Source organism: Scyliorhinus canicula, chromosome 10 (assembly GCF_902713615.1).
Source record: "Scyliorhinus canicula chromosome 10, sScyCan1.1, whole genome shotgun sequence".
NCBI classification, from domain to species: domain Eukaryota; kingdom Metazoa; phylum Chordata; class Chondrichthyes; order Carcharhiniformes; family Scyliorhinidae; genus Scyliorhinus; species Scyliorhinus canicula.
Genome location: NC_052155.1, coordinates 89,653,185 through 89,674,906, shown reverse-complemented (window position 1 = coordinate 89,674,906; position 21,722 = coordinate 89,653,185). Strand labels below are relative to the sequence as shown.

The 21,722-nt window shown below is 46.3% G+C and overlaps 1 protein-coding gene across 2 annotated transcripts in view; it reads left to right on the top strand.

Annotated features, from left to right (window-relative positions):
* Positions 1-21,722, top strand: part of LOC119972507 (peroxidasin homolog) — a 674,574-nt gene that overhangs the window by 542,468 nt on the left and 110,384 nt on the right. For both annotated transcript variants that reach the window (XM_038809326.1, XM_038809327.1), the window contains one exon: positions 18,392-18,526. In XM_038809326.1, the coding sequence (XP_038665254.1) occupies positions 18,392-18,526 (135 nt within the window). The remainder of the gene's footprint in view (positions 1-18,391; positions 18,527-21,722) is intronic.

Genomic DNA, 21,722 nt, shown 5'->3' with positions numbered 1-21,722 from the left:
GGAAGCAGGGACGATAGTGACGTTTAAGGGGCACCTTGACAAATCCATGAATAGGCTGGGAATAGAAGGATACGGACCCCGGAAGTGTAGAAGATTTTAGTTTAGATGGGCAGCATGGTCGGCGCAGGCTTGGAGGACCGAAGGGCCTGTTCCTGTGGTGTACTTTTCTTTGATCTTTGTTCTTGTTCTTTGTAGTGTATCTGTGGAGGAGCATGGTAACTTGAACTGCAACTTTGAATTTCTGTGTTTAACTATGCATTCCTAAATGATTTTCATCATAAAAGGATAAATGCTGAGGGCCTCACTGTTACAATATAAAATCCAGGCCAGTATATTAGAATCATAGAATCCTTACAATGCAGACAGAGACCATTCAGCCCTTTCATTCTGCACCTATCCTCCAAAAGAGGGTTAACCTAGGTGCACTTGCCCCGCCACCCCAACCCACCCCCGTAACCTTGTTACCTAACCTGTACATTCCTGGGCACTAAGAGGCAATTTAGCAGCACCTACCCACCTCAACTGCACATCTTTGGACTGTGGGGGGAAACCAAAGCACCCGGAGCAAACCCAGGCAGACATAGGAGAACGTACAAACTCCACACTTCTGCGGCTGAAATCAAACCTGCTGTGAGGCAGAAGTGTTAACTACTGTGCCACCATGCTGGCCAATATTAATGGACGTGAATCTAAATGAGTACTAAAATTTTATTCTGACAATGTGACAAAATTGTATCAGGAAATTTGCATCCATTTTTATTTGGCTGAATGTGATATGATGTACTTATGAAAATAATAAATACCAGCAGATGTCTTATGATGCTATCCATTCTCTTCTTACTGGAGAGGAATTAGAAGACGAGATTAAAAGAAACACAGGATTGCATGGTGCTGGATACGATCCCCTTTACTCTTCTCACTTAATGCAGTGCATATCTGCCCTACCTCAATGAAACTTGGAGACCCTCTCCATCCTCCCTTGATTGACCAGCTTATTTATCTGAAGCCCTTTGCCTTATCTAGTTCTGTATTTAGTTCTTTGAATAGTGTCCCTAACCACAAATGCCTTCCCCTCCTCTACACTCCTGGCCAATAGCAGATGTGAGGCTATTGATTTGCACATTAACAGCCCTAGAAAGCATCTGGTGGTCTGCCAGTACATCAGTTTTGCAGAAGCTTCTGGCCAGTAAATCAGTTGGACTGCTACTTTATGATCACAAATACATTACGTCATTGAACAAAATCTATTATTGTCTGCTTAGATGGAATTGCTTAGAACTGATCAGAACTTTATTACTATGACATGTCAGGGAAATCGACCAAGCACAACAAAAACACAAACCAAATCAGCCTAATAGCTAAAAAGTTTTTTTCATTAATCATTTGCTGCACATCATGTCCAGGAAATGTCTGCCATTTCCAGGAGTCAAATTATATAATAAAAATTATATACGTTGCAATATCATAGGTGGAATTTTAAATGACTTCCACGTCCCAAACCCATGCCTAAGCTCAGTCACACTCTGCTATATTCTCGAAGTGCTGCAAAGAGAAAAGATATGTAAGTTCCACACATTTGGATTTCTTACAAACATGAAGAGAGTTTAATAGGAGATGTTGCTCATGCTATATAAAATGGATAACTGGAAACCTGCACAAAACACTGCTGACATCGCTGCAGATCGCATGGCATTTTATCGAGCAGAGATGTATTCTCTGATACATAACGCACTCACAAAACAATTTTCAAATTCAAAGGGCCTAATTTCTCAGGAGATGCCCAATTAGAGGCACCAAGTGCCTCCAGGAAGAGGGTGCTGTCTGTCTAGTCCCAACGACAAAGGAAGGCAGCAGCCATGTTGGAGACTGCTACTGTTTTATTGATTTGAGAAAGCAGCTCCTGGGAAAGCCATGAGGTCAGAAAGGCAAATTGATAATTAAAACACCTTCACATTTTTTAATATACTGAGAATTCAAAATCTTTCTTTGATGTCTCTGCATATAAGCCTTAAATGTCTTTCAAAATCCTTTCACCACTGCTGCTCCCTACTATTTTCATATTCCCAACATCAGCCACCAACCGAATAACCAGCCAACACATCGCATGAAGTTGATAATCTTTCCATAATCAATTAAGTATTTTGGAAATAGAGAGCCAGATTTTCATGATAGACTTGAGAATCAAGTTGGGGTCATCTCCTGACGTGATTCTGCCTCCTGTGTAGACCTGCATTAGTCAGGGTTGGGCTGGAGTCTTGTTAGCTGCCTCCCAGAGGAAGTGAGAATAGAGGCAGGTGGATCCCAAGATTCACTGGAACATCAGCTCAGTTCAGTGGATAACTATTAGGCCTTCTCAGCTTTCACCTCTTCAACCAGCCTCTCTGCAACCCTTTGCCCACTTCATACCACCTCCACACCCCATCCATACCAACTCGGATCTCCTTGCCGCCTGTATGCACCTCATATCTTCCATGACCCTAATAACCCTCCAGACCCACTGACCCAGTATCCACTATGGACATAATTCATGTACCTGTAATAACAATGGGAAATGGTTTAAATGCATGTGAAATAAATGAACAATTATCCTTTCAAACTCCACTTGAAAGAAATGCTCCTTTTAAAAGATCATAAAATGACAATCAACACATTGGCATTCTAACTTCAATTGAAAATAAACAAATAGCCATTCAAAAACCTCCTCAAAACATTTCAGTCTTAATAACTGCACACAAGACTATAAATTAAACAAAGCTCCTTGAAGGGTCTCCTCGGCAGTTGTGTAAACACTTCTTACTGAGCTAAAATTAGTGGTGTTTAGAACTCAGCCAAATATTCATAATAAGATTCCATTGCTCAACAGCTCAAATAAACCCTGCAGAGTTCAATATAACAGAGCCTTTGAAGTTGACACCTGTTCAGTCTCTTTCAGAGGTTTAACATGGAATTTCAATCAAAGAAGTCAGGCATCGATTCAGAGTTTCTCAAGGCTCAACAGATGTCTAGACTTTAAAAGCTGTGTAATTCAAAGAACAGAGTCCATATGACACCTTAATATATGAAGCGCAATAATGTTGAATACAGAACAGCACCTCATCCTTTGGAGAAAGTTCTCAAATGCATCTGAACATTTTACACAATGCTGGTTAATTTAATGATCACTTACCTTCTAGGGATTGAGCCCAGTGATCAATAACTGCATCAAAAACAATTTAGTTTAACATACAGCATTTATTTTTGTAATTTGAAATTGGCAAGTATTTTTTAAAAATGTACCTCTCAAATGGTTCCTAACTCCATAATAGGCTTGCCCAAGGATTGACAAACTGAATTCTTTGACAGGGTTCAGAGAGACTTCAGGAACCTTCTTGCCATGTGGAAAATTTCAAATTTGGGGTAATTCAACAGATAAATCCTTATTTCAGCCAATCACTAATTTTTATGAAAGCATGCAGCATTTCAGTCGTGTTTGCAAGGTGACTAAGGCTGGCAGCCAAATATTTTTACAATCCCAGTTGATCCCAGAATGGAACCCTGGCTCAAAAAAACATTGGGCGCGATTCTCCGCCCCCCACGCCTGGTGGGAGAATAGCAGGAGGGCCTCCCGACATTTTTCATGCCCTCCCGCTATTCTCCCACGCCCGACCCACACCACGAATCGTCGCTCGTCGTTATTTGCGGCGATTCTCCGAGGCTGATGGGCCGAGGGGCCGGGCCTTCGCGCCCGTTTCAACACGGCAGCAAACACACCTGTTCGCTGCCGTCGTCAAACGGGCGCCAGATGCCCGTTTGGGGCATCTGGGGGCCCGATTGGCATGGCAGTACCACGGCCGTGCCAAGGGGGCCGTGTGTCCGTAACGGACGCACTCTTTTCCCTCCGCCGCCCCTCAAGATCAACCCGCCACGTCTTGCGGGGCGGCTGAGGGAAAAGACGGCAACTGCACATGTGCGGGTTGGCGTTGTCCAACCTGCGCATGCGCGGCTGACGCCATCGGGCGTGTCAACCGGCGTGACGCTTGACGACCATCGTCAAGGCCGCGCCGCCGTGACGCATAGGGCCACGCTCCTAGCCCCGCCCGGGGGGGGAGAATCGGCCCCGGAAGTGCCCGTGAAGGCTGCCGTGGGTCACGGCCTGTCCCACGGCAGCCTTTACGATTCTCCGCATTTGCGGAGAATCTCGCCCATTAGCTTTCACTTTTTAAATTTAATGTGGAGGAACAGAGTCACAGGACTACTAATAACATTTAATGGCAAGAAAAAAAATAATTGATTAAACATGAAAAATAATGGATTAGGCTGCTCTACTCCTTTACTTCCCCTTGTCTTAAGAATTGCGCACACATTTTAAGATTAACATGGATTACAAAGTACACCTTAAACTACAATAGTCCCATTAACACACAAAGGCCCTTTGAAGCACACAAGATGACACACCCGTCTCTGAACCGAAGTGAATGTCTGTAGGGTTCTCCTCAAAATCCATAGAATAGAATGAATCCATAGAATCTCTACAGCGCAGAAGGAGGTCATTTGGCCCATAGAGTCTGCACTGACCGTGCGAAAAAGCAGTCTACCTAGGCCCACTCTCCCACCTATTCCCCATAATCCCACATATTGATCATGGCCAATCCACCTAACCTGCAGCTCTTTGGACTGTGGGAGGAAAACAGGGCAGCCTATGGATTCTATGAAAATCCCCCCAGATGATCCTTGATACCATGAGCCTGTTGTCTCACAACTCTGGCTAACACACAAGTGATTTCAAATTCTGCTTTCAAAAGTCACACTTTAAAATCTTCTTTTAAATTATCCTTTCCCTCCAATGCATCCATCAAGGTTTTACTTACAGGTTTTAGACGTCTCCCTCTAGGTTTCCTTTGTCTTAAAGGTTTTTACATGAAATTTGAGGTTCAACCACTAATTTCCACAATTATTTCCAATAATGTCTCCTAAACTGTTGTAATTTCTCCAAAACTTTAACACACTGTAAATATCTTTCTGGTTCCTCTGTTCCATCAACTCCAGACTTCTTGAAAACTTCTCTTTATTACTCTAGCTTTGGTAACTTCTTTTATGTTTTTGGCATCAGCTTTCTCAGCCATGAATCCATTGTATGGCTTTTCTTCTGGCAAGACTGAGAGAGATGTCCCATCTTTAGACTTCCAAAAACAACTGCTTCTCGCAAAACTGTCAGAACAGCCTTCTCTGTCACCATCTATCTCTAACTGTGATCAAATTAGCGAATCTAAAACTGAAAAGGTTCTTTGCCTTAAAATGCCCCAGTTGCTGAGCAACCACTGTTGGTTTATTTATTCTTCCTGCCATAGCCCTCTCTAAGCACAATTGAATTTCAACCAACCCCCACACATAGAACCATGTTTATCCAGCATGACTCTAATGATAGGTTTTACCTTTCCAGGCACAGTTACATTAAATTAAACCCACTTAAAACTATACCTTGGGCTGGATTCCTCATCCCAGCACATCCGGAATGCATTCCCAGATGGGATGGAGAATTGTGCGTCAGGGGAAGATCAGGATCATTGATGCTTGACCTCCCCCCCCCCCCCCCTCACTGGTGGCATGAATGGGGTCCACAATGCGTGCTGGAAGTGGGATGTAAATAAATTCAAATGGCCCATTTGCAACTATTAAGCATACATGGCATCTCATGCTCCAGCCTCCCTTGATTCTCCGATCCCCACGGCTGGGAATCATGTGAGTGCAGATCACTTGTGGTTTCAGCAATCATGAAACTGATGAGGTGGACCTCGCAGTCGACCAATGGGGCAACGGCTCCCCTTGGCCCACCACGAGGTCCACCATGCCAGGGCCACACTGGTAGATACCATCCGAGCCCATCCAAGGGCCAGCTCCCAACAATACACTGCCCTACCATACCCCCGCCTGCAGACCACCCCTCATACCACTCGCAGGGACCCATATAATGGGGGGACCCCCCAGGGACCCTTGTAATAGGGTGACTCCTCAGGGACCCCTGTGATTGGGGGATCATCCACAGGGATCTAAAAGAACCCCCTACACAGACACCCCTCCACGTGTCCATTCTTTGAAGGAGAGCAGCTGTACCTGCATCTGATTCCCACAGATCCATTATCTGCAAGGCATTCATAGTTGTGGCCTATGATTGACAGCTTGTAAAAAACATTTGCAGCTTTGATCCATTCATAACCTTTCATGCTTCAGTGGCCTAAGTGGTGAAACCCCAATGTTTGTAAATATTGACCACAGCAAAGAGAGGTAAGTGCATTCCAAGCACTAAGTGCATTACAATCACTCAAGTGTGTGATTTCACTGCACTACCCTCTCTTTGAGGGTCTAGGGTTCACTGAATCATGCCTGAGTCCTATCACTGCAAATTAAACATTTTCACTGAGTGAGCCGAACTGTCTGTTTGACATTTGAGGGCCAGTGAGAAGAACTGTGTCCAGATAGGGAGAATCACCATGCCACTGAATGGAGGGTTCAAGAATGTAAGATGCAAGGTGGTGAACAACAATAATATTCAAATCAGTGACAAGTGCAGATGTAACATGTGATAATGACCCCCAACTACCTGTGTCTAATTTCACTTGTGCCTACGCTGTGCCCCTACAGCTCGTTAGCCTTGCAAACCTCCCACTATGTCTTGGTTTATTCCCAGGATGTACATAAGAGTACACCGGCCTGCTGCCTTCTATGTCCTGTTGTTTGAGATGCCCTTTGTGGTTGTCCTCTAGAGGGCCAGCACTGGTGTTGTTGAGTCACCCTGTTCTGCCCACTGCACATGAGTTTCGTTGGTCACAGGAAGCAGGGATTCAAATTGGTTGGGTTCCTCCAGGGTCTCCTGCATGGAAGGCCCCAGCGTCTCCTGCATGGAAGGCCTCCTCGCTCCGGGCGCTCGTGGGTCCTTGGGATGGACGAGCATGTGGAGTGAGCGCCAGAAGCCTGCCATTCCTGGAATTCTGCTTTTGTCTGCAACATGTAGTTAAATCCCTCAGCCATGGTCCTATACCGTGCTTTGGAGACCTTCCGTCATGGATCTGATGATTTGACCCAGGCTTTCCACTGCAGGTGCCATACTTGCAGTGTTGGTCGGAGTGCTACACAGCGCGGCAACATCTCCTGGGACAGAAGACTTTGGGACTTTTCCATTCGCCTTGCAATCACATGAATGTTGTGGACAGCCGCTCAAGCAGCTGAGGAACAAACATATTCAAGGTTGGGGCAAACCGAAGTCCTGGGATCCAGCAGGTCTCTGACTGTCCGATCCATGGGATGTTCCTGCCTCCACCTGATGTGCATCAGAAGCTGTGTGGTGCTCACCAGATAGCAACCCAGAAGCCTGTCTGCTAATTTCACCCACTAAGTTTTCTGTCTCTGCGATGGTGGGTGGTGCAGATGATAACTGTGAAGCCTTATCCTTGTCCGCCTCCAAGATCTCCTCCGAGCTGATTTCAAGGTTGGGTGGTGGGACACAGCTCATAGAGGGTCCAGGCTCCTTGGTTGATGTTCCTGCAAAGCAAGGGCCATGGATTTAGTATGTGGCCTGGTCAAAGGTATGGACTACACAGAACTCACTTGAGACTGGCCATCTGCATTAAGGTGCATTGGCTTCTCTCTTTTCTCTTGTTGGCCTACTGCATGCCCAACTCGCTCTCAGCACAAGCCCACTACTGCGAGTTCCATGGCTCTCTCCTCGTACAGAGTCAGGATCCTCACTTCGGGCATCCCAGCATCTGTCTTCACTCATAGCGGTTGTGGGCAAACTTCCCCTGGAGGAACACAAATGGGAATAGTGTGAGCTGGACGCCTGGGTGGGTCAGATATAATTGATTCCTGGCATGTGCACTTAGGCAGGAATGCTGGAAGGAGGGTGTTTGAAGACTCTTGTGGGAGGTCGGGTGCTGAGGTCCTGCGGGGTGGCGACATATGGGATCAGGATGACATTCCGGGGGGTGATGGGAGAGTGGAGTGCTGAGAGTAGAAAGCCTGGCTGATTGTAGTGGATAATTTTCTTATCTATTACATTGCACACTCATCCTCTTGGTCAGGCTAATGGCTCTGATCAGTGCTGCCACCATTTCCTAGGCGGGGTTTGTCACCTTGATGGAGGGTCTCCTGCCAGCCTAAGGGTATATTGTAGCCCTCCACTCCTCCAAAACATCCAACAAATGACTGACTCCCCCTCCGTAAATCTAGGCGCTTTCGTCCTCCTGACTTAAATGAGAGCAAATGCTGTGGAGTACTCAAAGCAAGAGTAGGAAGGCAGTGCAGGTGTCCCCTGCGGTCATCTCCTTGCAAACAGGTATACCGTTTTGGATACTGTTGGGGGAGTTGGCTCACCAGGGGAAGGCAGCAGCAGCCAGGTTCATGACACCGTGGCTGGCTCTGCTGCGCAGGAGGGCAGGAAGAAGAATGGCAAGGCTATAGTGATATGGGGACTCAATCGTAAGGGGAGTAGACAGACGGTTTTGCGGATGCAATCAAAACTCCAGGATGGTATGTTGCCTCCCTGGTGCAAGGGTCAAGGATGTCTCGGAGCAGCTGAAGGACATTCTGGGGGTGGGGGGGGGGGGGGGGGGGAGTGAACAGCCAGCTGTCATGATACACATAAGCACCAACGATATAGGTACAAAACGGGATGAGGTCCGACAAGCTGAATTCAGGGAGTTAGGAGCTAAGATAAAAGTACAAGCTCAAAGGTAGTAATCTCAGGATTGCTACCGGCGCAATGAGCTAGTCAGATTAGGAATGTCAGGATAGATAGGTTCAAGGCGTGGCATGAGAGATGATGCAAGAGGGAGGGATTCAAATTCCTGGGGCAATGGAACCGGTTCTGGGGAAGTAGGACCAGTACAAACCGGGCGGTCTGCACCTGGGCAGGACTGGAACCGATGTCCTAGGGGGGGTGTTTGCTAGTGCTGTTGGGGAGGGTTTAAACTAATGTGGCAGGGGGATGGGAACTAATGCAGGAAGTCAGAGGGAAGTAAAACGGAGCCAGAAACAAAAAGCAGTAAGGGGGAAAGTGTAAGGCAGAGAAGCCACAGTCAAAAATCAAAAAGGGCCACTGTACAGGGTATAGTGACTGAGGAGAGTGTGAAAAGGGAGGTGGTCAATGCAGCATTGAGGGTGCTGTACCTAAATGTATGCAGTATACGGAACAAGGTAAATGAGCTTGTTGTGCACATTGAAATTGGTTGGTACGATGTTGTAGGCATCACAGAGACGTGGCTGCAAGGGGATCAGGACTGGGATGTAAATATCCAAGGATATACGTCCCATTGAAAGGACAGGCAGATGGGCAAAGGGGGCGGGGTCGCGTTGTTAGTAAGGAATGAAGTTAAATTGATAGCAAGGAGCAATATAGCATCAGAAGACATAGAATCTCTGTGGGTAGAGTTGAGGAATCGCAAAGGTAAAAAGAACCTGATAGGAGTTAGGTACAGGCCCCCTAGCTGTAGTCAGGATGTGGGCCAGAAAATAAATCAGGAGATAGAAAAGGCACGTAAAAAAGGCAATATTACAATAATCATGGGGGACTTCAATATGCAGGTGGATTGGGAAAATCAGGTTGGTAGTGGATCCCAAGAAAAGGAATTTGTGAAATGTCTTAGAGATGATTGTTTTGGAGCAGTTTGTGACAGAGTCTACTAGGGAACAGGAAATTCTGGATTTGGTGATGTGTAATGAGGCAGACTTGATTAGGGAATTTAAGGTGAAGGAACCCTGAGGGAGCAGTGACCACAATATGATAGAATTTACCCTGCAGTTTGAGAGGGAGAAGCTGCAATCAGATGTAACGGTATTATAATTAAGTAAGGGTAACTACAAAGACATGAGGGAGGAGCTGGCCAGAGTTGATTGGAAGGGGAGCCTAGCAGGGAAGACAATGGAACAGCAATGGCAGGTGTTTTTGAAGGTTAATAGGGAGACACAACAGATATTCATCCCAAGGAGGAAACATGCCAAGGGGAGGACAAGGCATCCATGGATGACGAGGAATATCAAAGACAGCATAAAAGCGAAAGAAAAAGCACACGAAGTGGCGAGTATTAGTGGGATGTCAGAGGATTGGGAAGCCTTTAAAAGCGAGCAGAGGACAACTAAAAAAGCAATAAGGGGGAGAAGATGAAGTATGAGTGCAAGCTAACTAGTAATATAAAGGAAGATAGGAAGAGTTATTTTCAATATATAAAAAGTAAGAGAGAGGCAAAAATAAACATTGGACCACTGGAAAATATAGCTGGAGAAGTAATAATCGGAAAGAAAGAAATGGCAGAGAAATTGAATAGTTACTTTGCATCAGTCTTCACGGTGGAAGACACCAGTGGGATGCCAGAGCTCCAGGAGAACCAGGGGGCAGAGGTGAGTGCAGTGACTATTACTAAGGAGAAGGTTCTGGAGAAACTGAAAGGTCTGAAGATAGATAAGTCACCTGGGCTGGATGGACTACACCCCAGGTCCTAAAAGGGATAGCTGAGGAAATTGTGGAGGCATTGGTGATGATCTTTCAGGAATCACTGGAGGCAGGAAGGGTCCCAGAGGACTGGAAAGTGGCTAATGCAACATCACTGTTTAAGAAGGAAAGGAGGCAGAAGACTGGACATTATAGGCCGGTTAGCTTGACTTCGGTCATTGGTAAGATTTTAGAGTCTGTTATTAAAGATGAGATCGCAAAGTACTTGGAAGTGGTAAAATAGGATTGAGTCAGTACGGCTTTGTTAAAGGGAGGTTGTGTCTGACAAATCTGTTAGAGTTCTCTGAGGAGGTATCAAGGAAGTTAGACAAAGGAGAACCAGTGGACGTGATTTATTTAGATTTCCAGAAGGCCTTTGACAAGGTGCCGCATAGGAGACTGTTAAATAAGTTAAAAGCCCATGGTGTTAAGGGTTAGATCCTGGCATGGATAGAGGAATGGCTGACTGGCAGAAGGCAGAGAGTGGGGATGAAGGGATCTTTTTCAGGATGGCAGCCGGTAACTAGTGGTGTGCCTCAGGGGTCTGTGCTGGGACCACAACCTTTCACAATATACATTAATGATCTGGAAGAAGGAACGAAAGGCGCTGTTGCTAAGTTTGCAGATGATACAAAGATCTGTAAAGGGACAAGTAGTATTGAGGAAGCAAGGGGGCTGCAGACGGATTTGGACAAGCTGGGAGAGTGGGCAATGAAGTGGCAAATGAAATGCAATGTGGAAAGTGTGAGGTTATGCACTTTGGAAGGAGGAATTTAGGCATAGATTATTTTCTAAATGGGGAAATGCTTCGGAAATCCGAAGCACAAAGACACTTGGGAGTCCTTGTTCACAATTCTCTTAAGGTTAATGTGCAGGTTCAGTCGGCAGTTAAGAAGGCAAATGCAATGTTAGCATTCATGTCAAGAGGGCTAGAGGATAAGACCAGGGATGTACTTATGAGGCTGTATAAGGCTCTGGTCAGACCCCATTTGGAGTATTGTGAGCAGTTTTGGGCCCCGTATCTAAGGAAGGATGTGCTGGCCTTGGAATGGGTCCAGAGGAGGTTCACAAGAATGATCCCTGGAATGAAGAACTTGTCGTATGAGGAATGGTTGAGGACTCTGGGTCTGTACTCGTTGGAGTTTAGAAGGATGAGGGGGAATCTTATTGAAACTTATAGGATACTGCGAGGCCTGGATAGAGTGGACGTGGAGAGGATGTTTCCACTTGTAGGCGAAACTAGAACCAGAGGACACCATCTCGGACTAAAGGGAAGATCCTTTAAAACAGAGATAAGGAGGAATTTCTTCAGCCAGACGGTGGTAAATCTGTGGAACTATGCCGCAGAAGGCAGTGGAGGCCAAATCACTTAGTGTCTTTAAGACAGAGATAGATAGGTTCTTGATTAATAAGGGGATCAGGGGTTGTGGGGAGAAGGCAGGAGAATGGGGATCAGAAACTATCAGCCATAATTGAATGGCGGAGTAGATTCAATGGGCCGATTGGACTAATTCTACTCCTATGTCTTATGGTCTAACGTGGAGCCATTTATGGGCAGCATGGTAGCACAGTGGTTAGCACAGTTGCTGCAAAGCTCCAGGGTCCCAGGTTCGATTGCGGCTTGGGTCACTGTCTGTGCGGAGTCTGCACGTTCTTACCGTGTCTGCGTGGGTTTCCTCCGGGTGCTCCGGTTTCCTCTCACAGTCCAAAGATGTACAGGTTAGGTGGATTGGCTATGCCAAATTGCCATTAGTGTCCAAAAAGTGTTAGGTTGGGTTACGGAGTTAGGGTTGAGGTGTGGGGATAGGATGGAGGTGTGGGCTTAGATAGGGTACTCTCTCCAAGGGCTGGTGCAGACTCGATGGGCCGAGTGGCTTCCTTCGGCACTGTAAAGTCAATGATTCTAAGATTTACATGCAGCGCTCCCTTCATCGAACTCAACAGATGACCCCCTGGGCAGGTGAATCAGATACTTCGCCTCTCAGGCATGGTGTTTTCCATTAGGGAAATTAAAACATTTCAATGTGCCTGAAAATTTCAGTCTGCATCGCACCACCAGGGCCAACGGGAATCGCGAGCGACGATTTTCTCGCCGACAATGGCACTCTGCTGTATTTTTGGAAAATTACACCCAATGAACCTACAAAGGGAATTATATAGGTTAAGTGAGTGGGGAAAATTTGGCAATGACGTATAACATAGAACTTGTTAGTAGAATAGAATAGAAAAGCTGTAAATTATTTGAAAGCAGAGACTGCAAAACTTTATCGTAGTCAGGGATCTAGGTGTCCTTGTACATTAATCAATAGCTGGGGGAAAGGCAATTATGATGCTATTCGGCAAGATTTAGGATGTATAGGATGGGGAAGGAAACTGCAGGGGATGGGTACAATCGAAATGTGGAGCTTTTTCAAGGAACAGCTACTGCGTGTCCTTGATAAGTATGTACCTGTCAGGCAGGGAGGAAGTTGTCGAGCAAGGTAACCGTGGTTTACTAAGGAAGTTGAAGCACTTGTCAAGAGGAAGAAGAAGGCTTATGTTAGGATGAGACATGAAGGCTCAGTTAGGGCACTTGAGAGTTACAAGTTAGCCAGGAAGGACCTAAAGGGAGAGTTAAGAAGAGCGAGGAGAGGACACGAAAAGTCATTGGCGGATAGGATCAAGGAAAACCCTAAGGCTTTCTATAGGTATATCAGGAACAAAAGAATGACTAGAGTAAGATTAGGGCCAATCAAGGATAGTAGTGGAAAGTTGTGTGTGGAATCAGAGGAGATAGGGGAAGCATTAAATGGATATTTTTTGTCAGTGTTTACACTGGAGAAAGACAATGTTGAGGGGGGTTCATGGATCAGATGGGAGGGGTGGATCCTGGAGGTTTGCGAGGCCAAGGGCCAGGGAGTACTCATTTTTCTCCCACGTGCAAAAGGCCTATTCCAGGATTGATTTTTTTGTCCTGAGCAGGGGGCTGGTTTCGAGGGTGGAGGATGCTGAATACTCTGCCATAGCCATTTCGGATCATGCCCCGCACTGAGTGGACCTCGGGCTGGGGAGGAGAGGGACCAGCGTCCGCTCTGGCGCTTGGAGGTGGGGCTGCTGGCAGACGAGGAGGTGGCTGGGAGGGTTCAGGGGTGTATCAAGAGGTACCTTGAGGCCAACGATAACGGGGAGGTCCGAGTAGGGACGGTCGGGAGGCATTGAAGGCGGTGATTAGAGGGGAGTTGATTTCCATCCGAACCCATAGCAGAGCTGGGCTGAGAGGTGGCAGATGGAGTTTAATGCGGAAAAGTGTGAGGTGGTTCACTTTGATCTTTATGTCATCTTTGTCGACAGGAATAGTACCGGAAGACTGGAGGATAGCAAATGTTGTCCCCTTGTTCAAGAAGGGGAGTAGAGACAACCCTGGTAATTATAGACTTGTGAGCCTTACTTCGGTTGTGGGTAAAATGTTGGAAAAGGTTATAAGAGATAGGGTTTATAATCATCTTGAAAAGAACAAGTTGATTAGCGATAGTCAACATGGTTTTGTGAAGGGTAGGTCATGCCTCACAAACTTTATTGAGTTTTTTGAGAAGGTGACCAAACAGGTGGATCAGGGTAAAGCGGTTGATGTGGTGTATATGGATTTCAGTAAGGCGTTTGATAAGGTTCCCCACGGTAGGCTATTGCAGAAAATAAGTAAGTATGGGATTGAAGGTGATTTAGCAGTTTGGATCAGTAATTGGCTAGCTGAAAGAAGACAGAGGGTGGTGGTTGATGGCAAATGTTCATCCTGGAGTTCAGTTACTAGTGGTGTACCGCAAGGATCTGTTTTGGGGCCACTGCTGTTTGTCATTTTTATAAATGACCTGGAAGAGGGTGTAGAAGGATGGGTTAGTAAATTTGCAGATGACACGAAGGTCGGTGGAGTTGTGGATAGTGATGAAGGATGTTATAGGATACAGAGGGACATAAATAAGCTGCAGAGCTGGGCTGAGAGGTGGCAGATGGAGTTTAATGCGGAAAAGTGTGAGGTGGTTCACTTTGGAAGAAGTAACAGGAATGCAGAGTACTGGGCTAATGGCAAGATTCTTGGTAGTGTAGATGAACAGAGAGATCTCGGCATCCAGGTACATAAATCCCTCAAAGTTGCCACCCAGGTTAATAGGGCTGTTAAGAAGGCATATGGTGTGCTAACCTTTATCAGTAGGGGGATTGAGTTTCGGAACCACAAGGTCATGCTGCAGCTGTACATAACTCTGGTGTGGCCGCTCCTGGAGTACTGCGTGCAGTTCTGGTCACCACATTATAGGAAGGATGTGGAAGCTTTGGAAAGGGTTCAGAGGAGATTTACTAGGATGTTGCCTGGTATGGAGGGAAGGTCTTACGAGGAAAGGCTCAGGGACTTGAGGTTGTTTTCGTTAGAGAGGAGAAGGCTGAGAGGTGACTTAATAGAGACATATAAGATAGTCAGAGGGTTAGATAGGGTGGACAGTGAGAGTCTCGTTCCTCGGATGGTGATGACCAACACGAGGGGACATAGCTTTAAATTGAGGGGTGGTAGATATAGGACAGATGTCAGAGGCAGTTTCATTACTCAGAGAGTAGTAGGGGTGTGGAACGCCCTGCCTGCAACAGTAGTAAACTCGCCAACTTTAAGGGCATTTTAAGTGGTCACTGGATAGGCATATGGATGAAAATGGAATAGTGTAGGTCAGATAGGCTTCAGATGGTTTCACAGGTCGGCGCAACATCGAGGGCCGAAGGGCCCGTACTGCGCTGTAATGTTCTATGTTCTATGTTGTGATTCATGTACAATAAGTGATTAGAGCGGCAAATGGGGTGTTGGCATTTATTGTCAGGGGAATCAAATATAATCCTGTGGAAGCATTACTGCAGTTGCACAGGGCCTGAGTTAGAATGCATCTGGACTACTTTTTACTGTCTTAGTCTCCTTATGTAAGAAAATATATAATTCTATTCGAAGTAATTCAGAGAAGGTTCACTTGCCTGATTTCCCATTATGAGGAAGGGATTTCCCATTATGAGTTTAGAAGAATGGAAGATGATCTTATTGAAACATTTAAGATCCTGAGGGGACTTGATGGGAGTCTGGAACCATAGGACACAGTTTAAAAACGAGAGCTCACCTGTTTAAGACTATGGTAAGATTTCTTTCCTCTCTAGTCGATGGAATTCTCTTCCCAAAGAACAGTGGAGGCTGGGCTATTGAATATAGTCAAGGCTGAATTAGGTAGAGTTTTCATCGACAGAGAAGCAAATGGTTTTGGCTGGGGGGGGGGGGGGGGGGGGCGTGGGGGGAGGCGGGGGGTGGGGGGTGGCATGGACGGACAGGAAAGTAGAGTTGAGGTCACTACCAAATCAGGCATGCTCTTATGATAGGAAAACTAAGGTTGTTTCAAGGAATTTATATTTGTATTATTAAACATTATTAATAAGGTATATTTTGAAGTATGTTTCATTTCATATTTCTGTGCCTAGAAAGGTAAAAACTATAGTGAGATTTGCGCCCAACAAAGGTGTGTGTCTGTGTGGGGGTTGGTTAATTTTTAACTGTGTTTCTATTGTGCTTAGAGAGGGCTATGGTGTGAAGAGTAAATAAATAGGCCAGTAGAGGTACGTGGTGTTGCTTACAACTGAGGCCTTGTAAGATAGAGAAGCTTTCAAGTTTTAGTTTAAACTGAATCTGTGGGCAGTTGGAGATTGGGGGCTGGATTCTTCCTTTCAGGGACTATGTCCCCACCCTGTCGTAAAAACTGTGCCTTTCCCGCCAGAAAAACTGGTGTCAAAAGCCCTGCAGGGGGCTAGCAGGGACCTGCGGTGAAGCTTGCAGCTTTAACTGCAGATACGGGCCCCCGCACTTCCGTGTCAGAGGCTGCACATGCGCATGGCGGCGGCCTCCATCAGCTGCGCCGTGCTCCATGATGGACTCAGACCATGGAGCTGGACCTCGTAAATAGTGCCCCAGATCGGTCCCGTGCACGACCCGGACCGCCCGCCTAAAGATAGTGTGAGGCCCCCCACTGCCCTCCAATCGGCCCGCCCCTGACTGTGGCGGCCGCGGACTGAGTGCGCAGCGACCAAGTGAGTAATTCGACCAGCAGGATCAAGTTAGATCCACGCCGTCGGGACTTCGGCTGGTCGGGGCGGAGAATGGCGTAGCGGGCCTCCAACAATGGCGGCAGGTAGGGGATTAGCGGCACAGCGAACACTCTGAGTACGCCGCTTTTCAGGGGCCGAAGGATCGAGGAACCAGCGCTGGTCCCAATTCCATGCTCAGAAATGGATTCTCCGCCCCGGCACCGGACGCGATTTCGCCGTCGGGGTACGGAAAATCCAGCCCAGGGTTTCAGGGAGTGAACATCTCTCAACTCTGCCTGAGGAAAGACTAGACATGTAAAGAGCTACAAAGAGGCAGGCTTCCTAAACTACAAGTTCAGATAGAACATAGAACAGTACAGCACAGAACAGGCCCTTCGGCCCTCAATGTTGTGCCGAGCCATGATCACCCTACTCAAACCCACGTATCCACCCTATACCCATAACCCAACAACCCTCCCCCACCTTAACCTTACTTTAATTAGGACACTACGGGCAATTTAGCATGGCCAATCCACCTAACCCGCACATCTTTGGACTGTGGGAGGAAACCGGAGCACCCGGAGGAAACCCACGCACACAGGGGGAGGACGTGCAGACTCCACACAGACAGTGACCAGTGACCCAGCCGGGAATCGAACCTGGGACCCTGGAGCTGTGAAGCATTTATGCTAACCACCATGCTACCCTGCTGCCCCTTTTTTTTTCTGCAAACACAGCAAAAACAGCACTTTATATAAAAACAGATAATATGGGAATTTGGACAAAAAGTGTTAAGATAACTGGAGTTAAGTGAACAGAGACCAAGGTATTGTTTAGAAGAATTCAAGAAAGAGTAAACAAAGTGTTCTGAATTAAAGAGGCAGCTGCAGTAACCAGATTTAATGTGGAATGGCAAACTTCAAAGGTAAAATTAATATCTGATGCCATTTTAATGCAGTCTGGGAATCAGTAGGTAAAGCTATTGTGAACAGTTTACACAGCGGTCAATACAAATAAATTCTAAAGAGCTTGGTGTATAATCCTGGACTGGATTCGCTGTTAAAATTGGAGTGAAACCTTTGTTTAAAAGTGTAATTTGGAAAACCTGGTCTGGATTTTGGAATGCAAGCTGTTCAGGAAAGCAAAATTATGAGAGAAAGTTTTAAAGCGTGTTTTTGTATTGGAGTTCGGTAACTCTCACATGACAATCATCTGGGGGGGGGGGATTCTGAGGAGACATCCACAGACATTCACTTGGGGTTCAGAGTGGAGAGTCCATTTTCCCACAGTCATGTTGTGTGCTTAATGGGGATTTTGTATTAATTACACCATTGTAGATTAAGATGTGTTTTGTTGACCCTAAAACCTGTGCATAATTATTAAGCTGAGGGGGGAGTAAAGGTGTATTGTATCATAATCCAATTTTTTCATGCTTAATAAATGTTTTTTTCTTGTTAAAACTACTTAGCCATTCATATGACTCTGTTCCTTCATGTTTTATTTTTAAAAAGTTACGGGCTGGATTCTCCGTCCCACCGCGCCACATTTCTGTTTCAGCACGCCGTTACGCCGGCTGGTCAATGGGGTTTCCCATTGTATGGCAACCCCACGCCGTCGGGAAACCCCCGGGCTGCCGGCAAATTGAGCATCCCGCCGGCAGAGAATCCAGCCCTTGGTCCTTTTGAGCCAGGATTCTATTCTATAACATCAACTGGGACCTTAACATTTACTGAATGATGGTGCATGCTCAAGGGGAGTGGGGGGGGGGGGGGGGGGGGGGTGAATAGCCTATTCTACTCCCAAATTTTGTTTTCTTGTGTTCAATGTCAAACATGTTTCTATTATTATTTCAAGGCTGTTTGGCACACCACAGAATATTGACCTGTGGCCAGCCCTGATGGTTGAAGATATAATTCCTGGGACAAGAGTGGGACCTACCCTGATGTGCCTGTTTGTAACTCAATTTAAAAGGCTGAGGGATGGTGACAGGTAAGTTACTTTTAAGATGATGAATAGAGGATATGGAATGTGGCAATGATAGATCAAAAACCTAGTAAGTCCGTTGTCTTGCAGGTATTTTGTAGTTGAAGTACTAACCATGTTAGTTTGTTTCCACGTTTTGCTTACAACTATATCTTTTGATCAGATATTAAACTGAGCAGTATTAGTGAATGAATAATTAAGATATCCCTATGAAATTTACTAGTGCATCTGTGTGAAATAATTTTCATGTTTACTATGATGATAATATTATCACACACATTGGTTCAACCCATTGAAGTATTTTTACATTTTGGTGACTTTTGTCAAGATCATTAAAACAGTCAGCTCAGATTTTAAATTTTGGCAATAGCTTGAACACAAATTGTTAAAAGACTCAAACGGAATTGAATTCCTCATGTTTACAACTTTGGCAACAGATTTGTGTTTGTGTGGGGAATAAACTAATCAAAGAAGCAAAGGAGGGTCACTAAATAAAGAGTAAATGTGGGGAACAATTGCAGCTTCATTTTCCTTGGGCAGCTGGAAACATAGCAAGCTAGAGCTACTGTCCACCTAGGCATTGTTTCTGACACCCACTTTATATTCTTGGGCAGGTTTAAGTTGGGAATATAACTGCTGTGAGAGTCTGACTTAGGTTCGAAGCTGTACCCTAGATGAAAAGGAAGTGACTCAATACTCAGTAATATATGAAGCAAAATCTTTATTTAACAACTATTAAACAGTTATTAATGATTAAAAAGAAAATTAAGCAATGATAACTTCATTAAAAAGAAAGTAAGACAACGCAACCAAATTACAAATACATACTATATTACAAATGGTAACTGCAAATTGATCTGTTCAAGACAGCTCCTCAAATGTTCCCTGTGGTTCATACTTCACAAAGTCTCCAGATAACCTTGCACAGGGGTGGACACTACAGTCAATCACTCCGTCGATGGCCCTTCCTCCCATAGATTTGAGTGATTGACTAATCCACTTTGACTGCAGCCCGAGTGTGGAGGCTGTGCCCCTGTACACCCAGTTTCTGGTTCCATGCCAGCCTTTCAAAGATTCTCCTCACGCTTTCTCAAAACAAGAGTCTGGTAAACATGAGTCCTTATCAATTTTCCTCACGGTCACAATACTTTTAGATTTCACAATGTTCAAGTTGTTCATGAATCTTTTGATTGTGTCTCCCGTAGCCATCAATACGGTTATGTTGTCCGTCCATCAAGTTCCATTTGTTGGGACGGCACAGTAATGCAGTGGTCAACACTGCTGCCTTACGACGCTGAGGATCCGGGTTCAAACCCGGCCCCGTGTGGAGTTTGCACATTCTCCCCATGTCTGCGTGGGTCTCACCCCCACAACTCAAAGATGTGCAGTGTAGGTGTAGGCCATGCTAAATTGCCCTTTAATTGGAAATTCTGTTTTTTTTAATTCCATCTCCTGATTCCACACCTTAGCTGACCAACCCATATGCACGGTTATCCATCATCTTGGTGTGTAGTTCAGGGGTACTCCAATGCTGAAAGAAATTGCCACCTGTTACACACTAACAACTTTTATCTCATTCAAGTCAAGCCCAAATGGAAAGCAGTCGTTTAAAGACAAAATGGCAGCATTTAAAGTAACATTTAAATATTCAATGCAAGCCTCATACAGATTCTGTTAAAATCAAGGGCAAAGCAGAAATGAAAAACAAAAATATAAAAGTGTAAACATTAGTGGTTGCATGTCTCAGACTGACAATGCTGAATGTTCTCCTCTGTTGAGGTGGTGGGAAATGTAATTCTTTTTAAAAAAAATAATTTTTATTGAGATTTTCAAAAAATATCAACAACAAAAAGAAAAACACAATAACCCTCAAAACCAACCCCCCCCCCCCCCCCCCGTAACTACAAAAAGAAGAAATAGATAAGCACCCGGCATATTCAATAAACACATATACACATTTCTCCCCTCCCCCGAAACAAACCCCGCCCCCCCCTCCCCCCCCAACCGGGTTGCTGCTGCTGCCGGCCTATTTTCCTACCGTTCTGCCAGGAAGTCAAGGAAAGGCTGCCACCGCCTGTACTGAGCCCCTCAGGGCAAATTTCACCCTCTCCAATTTGATGAACCCGCCATATCATTGATCCAGGCCTCCACGCTTGGGGGCCTCCCATCCTTCCACTGAAGGAGACTCCTCCACCGGGCTACTAGGGATGCAAAGGCCAGAACACCGGCCACTTTTTCCTCCTGCACTCCCGGCTCCACTGCAACCCCAAAAATTGCGAGTCCCCAGCCTGGCTTGACCCTGGATCCTACCACCCTCGACACCGTCCTTGCTACCCACTTCCAAAATTCCCCCAGCGCTGGGCATGCCCAGAACATATGGGCATGGTTCGCTGGGCTCCCCGAGCATCTAGCACACCTGTCTTTGCCCCCGAAAACCTGCTCATCCTCGTCCCGGTCATGTGGGCCCGATGTAGCACCTTGAACTGTATAAGGCTAAGCCTCGCACAGGAAGAGGAGGAATTCACTCTTTCCAGGGCATCCGCCCACGTCGCCTCCTCAATCTCCTCACCCAGCTCCTCTTCCCATTTACCCTTCAGCTCCTCCACCGAGGCCTCATCCACCTCCTGCATGACGTGGTACACGTCCAAAATCCTCCCCCCTCCAACCCACACCCCCGAGAGCACCCTGTCCCGTACCCCACGTGAGGGCAGCAGAGGGAACCCCTCCACCTGCCGCCTGGCAAACGCCCTAACCTGCAAGTACCTAAACATGTTCCCCGGGGGGAGCCCAAACTTCCCCTCTAACTCACCCAGGCTCGCAAACCTCCCATCCACAAACAGGTCCCTCAACCTCCTAATACTACCCTGTGCCAGCCAAGAAACCCGCCATTGATGCTCCCTGGTACAAACCGGTGGTTCTCCCGTATTGGGGACTCCATTGAGCCCCCCACCTCCCCTCTATGCCGTCTCCATTGCACCCAAATTTTGAGGGTAGCCGCCACCACCGGGCTCGTGGTATACCTCGTTGGAGGGAGTGGCAACGGCGCCGTTACCAGCGCCTCCAGGCTCATGTCCACGCAGGACGACATCTCCATCCTCTTCCATGATGCCCCTGCCCCGTCCATTACCCACTTACGCACCATTGCTGCGTTGGCAGCCCAATAGTACCCACAGAGGTTGGGCAACGACAGCCCCCCCCCCCC